General features: G+C 41.1%; 1 protein-coding gene across 2 annotated transcripts; it reads right to left on the bottom strand.

Annotated features, from left to right (window-relative positions):
- Positions 1-1,620: 1,620 nt before the first annotated feature.
- her9 (hairy-related 9) lies at positions 1,621-3,661 on the bottom strand. 2 transcript variants are annotated; one of them, XM_012826198.3, is made up of 4 exons: positions 3,265-3,661; positions 2,948-3,043; positions 2,735-2,822; positions 1,621-2,558 (listed from the first exon to the last, which is right to left on the bottom strand). In XM_012826198.3, exons 1-4 carry the CDS (start codon positions 3,370-3,372, stop codon positions 1,972-1,974), a joined length of 879 nt encoding a protein of 292 aa, XP_012681652.1. In that variant the 5' UTR covers positions 3,373-3,661; the 3' UTR covers positions 1,621-1,971. The 2 variants fall into 2 exon arrangements, with proteins under 2 accessions (XP_012681652.1, XP_012681653.1); XM_012826199.3 differs by having other exon boundaries at positions 1,621-2,555; positions 3,265-3,660.
- Positions 3,662-11,807: the final 8,146 nt, after the last annotated feature.

The following is an 11,807-nucleotide window of genomic DNA, read 5'->3' as shown; positions in this document are numbered from 1 at the left end:
GCTCAAGCCTCACTTCTTGGCGGCCGCGCGTGTGCGTCTCTTCACCTCCAAAGCGCTGCCGAGCGGCCAAAGCGCGACCCGGTCTGCCAGCGGGGATTTACTGATTGGCTTCCTGCCCGGCCGCAAGCAGTCTAGTTCGCTTGGTTCTCACGACCTCCGTACCACAGATGCATCTCTGAACTATTAACTCAGACACGCAGGCACAAGGAACGGCCGCGGAGCCCACACGTTGCCAACCAGTGTTTCAGTTATGCATTTGTCCAAAACCAGGCTTTTAACCCTATGGGTAATGGTACCCTGGAGTCTCAAAAACATTTTAGAAGAAATTCTAATGGTAGGCCTACTCCTGAACTTGAAGGAATAATGAAAATGAAAAGCTAACGTTGCCATATAAACACATTATCTCAAATGGCAAGGAGCTTTCGTGAGTTCGAGAGAGGGTGATTTTTTTTCAGTCATGTATGTCATTAAAAACATAGAACACATTTAACACAAAATATCGCATAAACGTCGCCAAGAAACGTATTGACAGCCCTGCAGCTTGCCAGGCAACGTAGACCTTGCGTTTTTTATGCAAGTCTTGCCAGATAACTAGCCAACATATTAAAAATAGTCGTGCTCCGTTTCAATAGCTGAAAACCCATGCGCACATGAAACGCTTCATATAGCCTAAGTTGAAAAGTGGGAGCGTATGAGACCGTCGGTCACCAGGGTGTAACCCGATACTGAGACGAAGGGGGCCGATGACTGCAAGTGGCAGACACACGGCAAGCGCCACGCCGACAGCTAGGCAACACGTCTCCCAGTTCCGGACCTCACTCGCTGGGGAGAGATAAGTTTACATGCAAGAAAAACATGCGCCACAGAGGAACCGAGATGGCACGTCAAATAGGTTTGCCTGTTAGGAGATTTGCCTGAACTGAAATACAGTGCCCCACTTCTTATAGCACTTGCAACCGAGCTTAACCTTCCGACTTTGGGCTGAGGTTAAAATAATTGCTTTGATCATTTCGGCATCAATCAGCCCTGTAATGGCGCTAAAATCCTGCTCTCCTTTCTCTTTCCATTCAGGTGTTCGGAATAGAACTGAGCAATTGATGCACAAAGGGAAGCGAGGATCTTTCCATATTCTCCTTTCATTGAGGCAATCTGTTGGTGACATTAACCCCAAAGCGTATTTCCCAGGCTCATGAATAGGGTTTTAAGGCTTCTTTAAGATCCCGCTGCATACAGGATGAGACCCTTTTCATACTTTTAATTACCTTTTTGCAAAAGAAAAATACCCCTCCTCGCTTTTGTCACCATTCTATCCATGCACGACAGAAGACAAGAGGGTTCCCGCCAATCTCAAAAACTAAGCATGGCCTCAGTAATAAAATAAATATACGACATGTGTTCTGCAGCATTGCATGGCATACCAAACCTTGCTCCCACAAGTTGTTATATGAAATGTTGAGAAAGTCTGTCTTTAAAAAACACTGTAGCCTCAAAGTGTTTGAATTGAAGGGTGTAAGTTCTGCATTAAGAAATCCAAAACTTTGTCTTCATATACTTAACAAAGTTTTCATGTCAGTTTTAACTTAAAGATCCTTGGAGAAAATACTTTCATAGAGTCACAGATGATGTTTATTTTTGATTTATTTGTTCACCATCCAACAATAAAGTTTTTAAGACAAAAAGATGACAAACAATTAAAAACACATATTTGGCATAAACAATGAAATATTTGTACAAAACTAAATCTTTAATATAAAAAGTATTCATGGATGAACATGTCACTTATTCTTCTATTTAAAGTACAGCATTTTTATCACCAATATCCAAATTTTGGAATCAGCCAATAAATAAACACTTCATCACCAGCCATATCCAACAGAAGGCAATCTTATTCCTACAACGGAACGAAATATTAATAATATCTCCATCACGAAAAGCTATTTATAAAGTCCTTAATCAGTCTCAAAAGATGATCTACCAGGGCCGCCACACTGGCTCGCTGTTATCCATCCCAGCACTAACACTGACTGGGCTGACGGCCTGTGACACACTGGCGAAGGCTGTCATGCCGTGGACCGGGGATGCTGCCGTTGTTGCCGAGCTGGCATGGATGGGACTAGCGTTCACAGTAACAGGCACGCCAGCGTTGGCGTAAAGGGGGATGATGGGGGTTGAAGCAGAGGCGAAAGCAGGGTTTGGGATGAGAAAAGCGAATTGTCCATCGGTAGCGGGAACGAGCTGAAATCCTCCGAAGACTTTTGGTGACACTGCTTCTGAAGGGCTAAGTTTGGAGCCCACTGGAGAGTTGCTGTTGATGGGCAAAGTTGACGGTAGCTGCACGTGAAGAGGCTGCGCCAGGTGAGCTTGTTGAGACGGAGATGGCTGCGGGTAGTTCATGGCAATCATCTGTCCCAAGCAGCCTGACAGGTGATTGAGCAGGCGCGATCGGACCTCGGTGTTCACTCCTTCACTGCTGGACAGGAAGCGGGTCACCTCGTTCATACATTCGTTGAATCCTGCACGGTATTTGCTCAGGACGGCAGTGTCTGCTGACAGAGCTGCTAAACAAGAGAGAGACACCATTATAAATTTGACCAAACGGATTAGCCTTGTCTTCATATTATGAAACGACCGGTAGATGTTTCTTCTTTAATCCTTATGACCACCGTTTACTTTAGGCCTATGAGAAAAAGGCCCACTTGTAAAAGTGTTCCCAGCGCAAAAACTTTTAACTTACCGGTCATTTGCACACGCTGCAAGTTCCGCAAGTGCTTCACGGTCATCTCTAGAATATCAGCTTTCTCCAACTTTGAATGTCTAGAACTCTGTGAACAAAATAAACAATTCATAAATGATCAGGTCTGAACGATTAAAATGCGTAGAAGTCTAATGTTAAATAAAACTCCTGGTTGGTAAAACGTCATGACAAATTGTTTTAGCAGCCACTTACATCTTTCTTAAGTGCATCAAGGATGAGGGTCTTCAGTTGACCAAGGCTTTCATTAATTCTCGCTCTGCGGCGTTTTTCCATGATAGGTTTTGATGACTGCAAGGGAAAAGAAAAAAACACGTTAGTCTGTTAGCCTCTGTCGATCAACTAGCTTAACAATAGCTGATAAATGACCTGAATAGCTTAAATAAACGATTAGGTTACAGCCAGCTGTTTAGCTCATGTCAGATACAGAAGTTAGCCAGAATAGTCCAACTCTGAAAAGTTTTTGGCTAAGGTTAGCCTACGTATGTTTCGTGCAAGTAATGTGAATTTACCTTTCTGTGCTCACTGGCATTTTTTGGTTTGTCCGGTGTGTGTGATCCGTTGGCAGGAGCCCCAGCAATTGGGGATGCTGTGGTTTTCTCCATGGTATCGGCTGGCATCTTGAAGTTAACTGGTAAACCCAGAGTTGAGAAAAGTGTATATATTCCCTTTACAGATGTTGAAATTGTCGAAAAATGGTTCCGCCAAAAAACTGCCAAATGATAAGTGAATATATGATATAGCGATATGCTTGCCACAGGGGAGTGGATACGTCCCACTGATGAGCTATGTCACTTCTGGTCACTGAACTGTCATATGAGTACACGAGCGTGTGTGGCGTACGCCTGCGTAAAGCAAGTCAAGTCTCCCACCGCCACACGCCAGCGGTATTTATAGATAGATCGCATGCTCCCAGTTCGTGTGAAACCCTCTCTGCATTCTTTCCCACACTCGCCTCAGCCAATAGGCGCACGGACTCACCCATTGGGCGCGGGGCAGACCGCTGATTGGACAACACCCCCGCGGGCTGTCAGTCACGCGCTGCTCAATCAGCCCTGGAGGGACAAACAACAAAGCGGCGAGTGCAGTCGGTCTGGCTGTGAAGTGATAAGGGGAATTGGGGGAATGCGCTGGCTGTTTGCTACCAACTTCTTCACTTTTTCAGAGATCACCCAAAGACTTCTATATACGAGAAAAAAATATGTAAAATTATCTGACTTTTAAAAACAGACTTTGGAAATTCTGAGAGTTTCTGAAGTTAACTATAATTTCCTGACGATAGCATACTGAAGGAAAACAAATGTAGGTCCATCATGTTCCTTTGATTTCATTTGTCACGTTAGGGCATGTCTATGTAACCTCACAATAAAAAGTAAGTTCATCATAAAATAATGTATTTTTTTCTTTTGTGTTTACTATTTAAGGTCACTAGCAATAAACTTTAAGTATTCACTTGCGCTTCAAAGCGGACAACAGCTGTATTGGCACGCGAGGCGGTTCGAAGCAGCACGCAGGAAACCAATGGCAGCCGGCCACTCTATGCAAATTTAGTTCAGTCTGGTCTTATTGGCTGGGTGAACATCCGAACGTCAATCATTCCAACAGCGCGGGAGCCCGCAAATGGGCGGGGATAGCGAGCAAAGCGACATCTGTCCGCGTGCCAGTACTAGTTTGCGTCTGCTTGTTGCACTTCTGCCACTGCCGAGCACGTGCCATGACTACGCTCAGTGATTGCAGGAGAACTTCTGTTTCTAGCCTTCCTCTGTTTATAGGCTACATCAGAAATACCTTCCAAAAGAATAATTTACATTGTAAAAATGATTATGAAGGATGAAATATGAAATTGGAGTCTTTAGTGGTCACACTTGTTAAAAAATAAACGGGACACGGGCCTACTGTCAGATTTGGGCAAAACCTATGAGGAAGTAGCCTAATGTTGTTAAGTTGTAAGATGAATAAATAGTTGTCTTTATAAATTGTAATCATTGCCAAACTCTATCAGCGGAACTTAGTTGAAACTATATTACCAAGGAACTAAAAAAAGATAAACACTGCCGGCAAGTTTGATTAGGGCTACTAAAAGGCAATCATCATATTCAACCGGTTAAATAGATTTTTGGGGAGATGATGCAACCAGTGGGTTAACCTATACATTTATTGTAGCCTACACGTTAATTTCAAACAGTAAAAAAGCATGTTGAATTGAGCATGTTTTTCTTTTTTTTAAAGAAGCAGGCGCAGCCTCCGCTATTCTTTTGAAAGTGAAGCACGCCATCTACTGAGCATTTTTTGGTAATGCAACTACAGCTGGTGTCGCTTACTTGACACACAGAGGCTTCCCCCCACTTGTTCGAAGTAGGACTTCTGTGTTCCACACGGTGGCGACTGGATGGGTCGAGCAGATTTCAAGAAAAAGTTCACATTCATTCCTCGCTAACACATTTCTTGTTGGTGTTTTTTTAGACATATATACATATACATATATATATATGTATATATCTTGAAAAAAAAAAACAGTTGAATGTTTACAGCCATGCCGCAGCCTAAGCCTAATGTTTTTTTTGTGACAAAGACTGCAATTTCCTGTTCAAGTTTAGGCTATTCAGCTTCCCATGAATGAGCTAATGTGAAAATGTGAGTTAGCCTGCTCCTTGACTTCTAACCACCTGATATCAAATGTAATTTTTATTTAGTATACAATTAATTGAATTATAGGCTTAACATGTTTTCTCTTACCATCATTCTTCCATATGTATAGCCTAGATAAATTATCCATTAACCAGTAAGCAAGTCAATTATCTTCTGTTTATCTTCAGTAATCTTAGATCTGAAATGGAATAAGAAGGACTTTATTAAGTCTAACTCCAGCTAGGTCCCTAGGACCACACTGGCTATTGTGTGCGGGATCTTGTCTTGTGTGGATGAGCCATGCTGGGGCATGCTGGAAACTTGTTTGTCCAGGATCCACAGGTCTCTGGGGCCATCTGTGTGCGCGCCTGCTCACGTTGACTATTTGCTTTGGGACTGAAGGAAATGATGCGGAGCTAAACCCAGAGGCTGCCATGAGCCTCTCTCATAATCCCAGCACTGTAGAGGCTCAGTAGGGACACGCTGTTCCTTGAATGTAGGTGGGAAAATGAAAAAGTAAAAGAAGAACAACATTGAATATTATGATCAGTAGTTTTGCAGGATATTAGTCGTTACATGTTTTTATCAATCTAAAATCCCAAACATGATGGGACGAGTATAAATAGCCCACAAAAAGAGCCTGAAAACAAAGGAGAAACATGGAGGCTCTGGAATGTGAGGCACATATGTATTATGCCTCCTTCAATGCAGACATGAGCCCAACATCAAACAGGCTGGAGTACTTGCTTTTTGACTTAGGTCCCAAAGAGAAAACCTCGTGGGATGGAGATGCCATGGCGATGAAAAGCAAGGAGGGTGCTGCTGGGACTGTGTATAAAGATTTAGCACAGTCCAGTTCACTGTTGTCCAAGCCCAGTGCGTGCTCAACAGCTCCCTTTCACCGAGATCTGGATAATTTGCAGAGAGGGATAATGAGCATCCCCTCGTATCCAAATCCGTGTGCAGAATGCAGAAAATGGAGTCAATTAGATCTGCATTAGATGCTGTTGCCCTGCCAATCCCCTCCAATCACGCTGTATTTTTCTTGTGTTTACGTCCATGATTCCTTGCACAACTTTCTGACAATACCAACAAATGTGAGGGATTGATTTGGATACTCTGACAGGAAAGTTGGATACAGAGACCGAGTATCCAAAAAAAAACCTAATCTGAGTTTTTTTCAGAGCAATCAAAACAGCAAACACTGTACCAGTCCTTCTAAGTAGGACAGTGAATTGGACGTTGTGAAAGGTCTACTTGCCATAAGTGTAAAACAAACTGATGTTTGAAAATAAGTAATTCCAAATGGCAGATATGGGGGATGACGTTTTGGGATTAATCAGAGACATGCGTTATAGAAAATATTGATGAAGAAGATTAAGCAGAATTTTTTCAAAAACAAATTGTGCAAGATGGGTTACATGAGAGGTGTTCATTTAATTGGGCAAATGATGGAGTAATAGTGATAACTGTGTTTCAAATGTCCATTTGAAGAGAGTCAGCTGACATGTAAGAGCAGACTCAACACCTGTTCACATCCACTTAGATATCATCAGACCTGTACTACTAGAGGGCATCTTTTCTGACAGGAAATATACAAACTTTTTAAGAATGCGTTAGCCCAATGATTTACTTTACAAAGTGTATCAAGTTGATCAATTTGTATTGTACGCTCAACAAATATGCAGTTCTGGTATTTGAGTACACTGACTCTATCTTTGATGTCATTAACATGCTGGCCTTAGCCTCACAAAAAGTGCATAGGATCACTTTCACTGGGGGAGAAATTACTGGCATGAGATCTGAAGGCTTGCTGTTGGCACAGGAAGATATCCTAAACTTGCAATACTAAGGATTTCTTTAAACCATATTAAACTTTCTTTGATAAGTCCATGCTTTGGAATATTTTATTTACAAGTTTGAGCCTTTCATCTTTTGATGTATTACCAGCACCATGGGGAGTTTCATAAGTGGTGGAAGAAAAAAAATTAAATTAAAATACTGATATTTATTCTGGTAAACTGGGGCACAGGACTTCAAAGTAAAACATTTGCACCAACAGTGTGTTATTTTGTTTTTCAAGGGCTTTATTTTAATTTCTTTCTTAATCTCATTACTCTCTTGTTCTCATACCTGGAAAAAAAAAACTTCTGGGATCAATTATTTGCCTCATCTTTCAAACTGTTTGTTGTCATTTTGCCATCTGCAGACCAGCATGTCCACTACAATGTGTTTCATTCAGGAAGCCTCCTTGGCCCTCATTGCACAGAACAGACCCTATTCTGGCTTTTTTGCCCAATTCATGGCTTTCTTCTCTTTTTTAAGAGGGCCGTTGATGAGGTTAGCCTAATCAGATTAAGTCAACTCACATCGGTCTCTGCAGTTTGTTTTCCCCTTTAGAGGCCTCCTGACATGTCCAAATACTTATTCTTTATCTCCTTTTTTGCACTTTTCATCACAGCTCCCCCCTTCCAAAAAAAATCTTTTGAGAACAGATTCCAATGGAGTCCTTTATAAACCTCAGTTCCAGAATGATATAGGTTATTTGGAATGGGTCACTTCACTGCAATAAGAGGAGGGGGTGCTTTTAAGTTGTGCACTGATGCATTTGGACATTCTGGCTGGTCACTGGGTAAAGAGGACCGGTGCGACAGATTAGGAATACACAAAACCCTGAAATTGAATTCAGAAAATTGGTGGAACGTTTCATTTGATTCCTGAGGCAGTTGCTGGAAAAGGATCTCTACAAGTTACAACACTAACACAATTTTCAGTCTAATTAAAACAAAGAGATAAGATCTCATTTTTCATGGTTGTTTGTATGTAGGTTACTTGGGGTCTAGGGGCAGACAAGGTTTTAATTTAACTGATAAACGTGAGCATTATGCTCATTAGATTTAGATCCTAATGAGTGTTAAATATGATGGTTGTTAGACCCTTGGCTCTAAAAGGCTGTTAGGGTTTCAACTTTTACTCACACTGAGAGGTGTAAATATACAGTTTTATTTACAACTGAGTACTACCACCAGTAGTACGTGAACAATTTTAAGTTTAAGTTGTGAAAAATCATTATCATGTGTGTAAGTGCATTGGATCTTGTGAAATACTTTCCCTTTGTAGTACTGTTGAAATGACAATATTTAAGATTAATATTTTACAAGGAATAAACATAAACTTTGTTTAATGTATATTTGATGTTCAGTTAGCTTAGAATATTAAATAGGGGATGTAGTTTAACTGGCATCTAGTCTCATCACTCTTTCATTCTTGAATACCTTTGGATGACTTACATGAATTGGAATGCCAAAAATCAAAGTTAAAAAAAACAAAACATGTTGATAGTGGAGAGGCTTTGGCCTACACTCCACCCAACCACCACGTACCTTGTCTGTAATTAAACTGCAATTAAAAACAATCAAAACGAAAAGATATCTGTTTCTTCAGCCAGAGCTGCAGGCTGTAATTGCAGTTTCCCTTAGAACCACCCCTAATGCTCCTCATAGCCTTTTCCATCCCATTGTTTCTGGGCTGTGTCCATTCAAGCATACAGTTTTAAGCCAGGCGGATATCCAATTAAAGAGAGATCTCACACCTGTACACTCTCTGATGTTCTCCTCTGCTCTTTGCCTTTACTTGATTCCTTTTGCTAATAACAGGCTTTCAGAGACAAAGGAGACAATGCTATGACTTAAGAAGTCCCTTGAGACGGAGCAGCATTCTGTTTGAGTTGGAAGCCAGTGCTGGGGAGGGGGCTGGGTGCATGGGGGGGTTCAGAGGCAAAGGGTCCGGGGACATGGCAAGTTAAGGGAACTTTGGGCCTGTCGGCATAATTACATTAGGGGGAATCAAGGGCTTTCGGGCCCCCGGTCCTTAGAATAGTGCCACACTGGTACACGTCTTTCAAATCAGGCCTTCACAGAGGAATGCACAGTGACAGATATGGCTCTTCTACTGCTGCAGAAGCCTACGTTGTATATACACACACACAGTGACCCCCACCCCCGCTCCCCCCCCTCCTGAAAAAGGCCTAGAGGAGAGGATGAAATGGTTGAAACAACAGATAAAAAGAAAAACACAAAGGGGAAGCTGAAATCAAATTATATCAAAGGTAGGCATCCTGGAAACATTGTTTGAGTTTGGACATCTGTTCTGGGGACAGTACTTCAAAGCAATGGGTTCTTGTTCCTAAATGATTAGTTGAATTGTTGTTACCAATGGTATAGTAATGTAGTATCAGTTGAAAACTACATTATATTGAACATTTACAGTTTGTCTTCAATTGGTGAACATTAAAACTATGGAAAATAACATACAGCTGGACTATGTATGTCTACCTTATTTTGATGGCCATACCAGGACATTTTACGGTTAGGTCATGTTATAAGCATCTTAAGTGATAGCTAAAATAAAAATCCACTTGGTCATGTTTGTCAAATAATTTGTCAACCATAACAAAGACACTTCTCAGAAGAAATTACTTTGAGGTGTATGTCAATTGAAAAAAGGATATCAGGGTTAATTTTTAGATTTTCTCAATGAATTCTCAAAGGTATTGATGATACTGTATGTATTAAATTATAGACTCTCAGGCTATTAGTTTAAATAGTCTATATTAAATATACTATTTAATTATTTTATTTATTGTTTTATTCAAAGAAAGATGTTTATATGTAATGTCCATGTCATTATATGCAATGCTCAAATTTTTATGAAGAAAACAAGTCAAGAAGGCCTGTGTTAGTTAAGTGTTGAGTTATGTGTTAAAATCGTCTTATATTGTGTCGAATCCATTAAGGCAGACCAAAGAGATGAACAAGCTAAACAGGATTTTTCACACGCCTTGCACAAATGTCATTGGTTAAGTCAAAGGACGAAAAGAGAGCAAAAGAAAAACTACATTTGTCAGAGCTTTTACACTCTGAATGGCATCATCAATTCAATTGGTTTAGAAAGAAATCCTTCTTTGTAAACTACACAAACCAAATTATTCAAATTCGGAGCGGTTTCCCATAATGTGATGAAAACACACATCAGAAAGGACAGGGACAATATATGGGTGGAGTTCAAGTGGAAAATCGTCAAAACTAATATAGTGCAAAGGAACAGTTTTGAGATTTTCCTCCTTGATAGCCATGGTAAAGCTGCCATTGATCTTTTTGTCCTATTTGGTTGGTTTTTCCCCCAAAAAAAGCTTTGAATTCTTTTTTTTTTTTTGTAAACCACAAAAAATGACTCCTTTTGTCAGTATGCGAAATCAATGCAAATGAATCCTTTATGCATTTTTTTTCTGTGAATAATTTAACGTCTCCCCACTTTTGTTGGGTCTTACTGGCAAAACAAAATCGAGAAAGGTAGAGAATGTGAGCATTTATTGGCTGGTGGAGAGGAGAGGTGACCCCACTCTCCGCTGACAAAAAGCCCTTTATGGCGATGGCACATTGTATGGGCCGGAGTTTACTCGCCTCTCTCTGACCAGCACCGCGGGGCACCGTGCACGTGCAATTGGTGGCCCGGCAAAAGCAAGCAGCATTTACCCCCCTCTGTGAAAGGCGACCATAAAGCAAAGCACGAAATCTCCGGCCATGACCCATTCCAAGCTTGTGCTCCCAGGAACACGATGACAGACAAGGTATCACTGGCTGGAGATTTTCCTCGAGACAAGTCATTGTTGGGCTAGTTGATGGGTCTGAGAAAGACTGAGGCACTTCCCAGCAGAGTGGAAGGAAAGGAAAATAACAATAATGATAATAAAAACAACAACAAAACCAATGAGTCCACTGTGAAATGTGGGGCTTTTCCAATGACTGCAGAGGAAAGAAATGAATGGCTGTGACTCAGTGGTGTTTTGGACAGCTTGCCCGCTGAGGGTTTGTGCAGTAAAAGTCGTCGTGGTCACTTAAGGGAGTAACGTAAATGCCATTTCCTAACTCAGGCAGACATCAACAGTGCACATATAGTTTTCATTTCCTTTGACAGACATTTATAATAGCAATAGTTTTGATAAACTGGGTTGTTGAAACCAGAAATCTATTACATGGATCCATGACAAAAAGCAATACTGTAGATGATGAAGAAACTGGTAAAGGCTATGTATGAACATTGTCGTTGGGAATAACAGAACGTTTCCTCAGTTGCAATTATCAACAACTCATTCATTGTTGAATTATAATAATTTGTTGATGGTTTGGTGATGGTATATTCACAGGCACAGTGTTCTCACTGTTTGCCTTCCACTTGGGAACCATCATCTCATTTGAAAGTGTCCCATTTTCTTGAGTTATTTTGTGGAAATGGGGCTTTTTCAAGCATGTTTTGGGTCAAACAAGTCAGAGAAAGCAACTTGTGTTCCCGACAACACCATGTATCAAATGGATACAAAAAAGCCTCTGTGGCTGCCAAGGAACAAAAGACCTGGGGCAGCATAGTC

The sequence above is a fragment of the Clupea harengus genome, chromosome 4, assembly GCF_900700415.2.
Source record: "Clupea harengus chromosome 4, Ch_v2.0.2, whole genome shotgun sequence".
Lineage (NCBI taxonomy): Eukaryota > Metazoa > Chordata > Actinopteri > Clupeiformes > Clupeidae > Clupea > Clupea harengus.
Note: the sequence above shows the minus strand (reverse complement) of the source record. Positions and strands in the feature narration are given on the sequence as shown.

Coding starts and splice junctions, on each gene's coding strand:
- her9 (XM_012826198.3), bottom strand. CDS start 3,372: ATGCCAGCCGATACCATGGAGAAAACCACAGCATCCCCAATTGCTGGG. Junction 2,823..2,947: donor TTGATGCACTTAAGAAAGAT/GTAAGTGGCTGC, acceptor TTTTGTTCACAG/AGTTCTAGACATTCAAAGTT. Junction 2,559..2,734: donor GCAGCGTGTGCAAATGACCG/GTAAGTTAAAAG, acceptor TCTCTTGTTTAG/CAGCTCTGTCAGCAGACACT.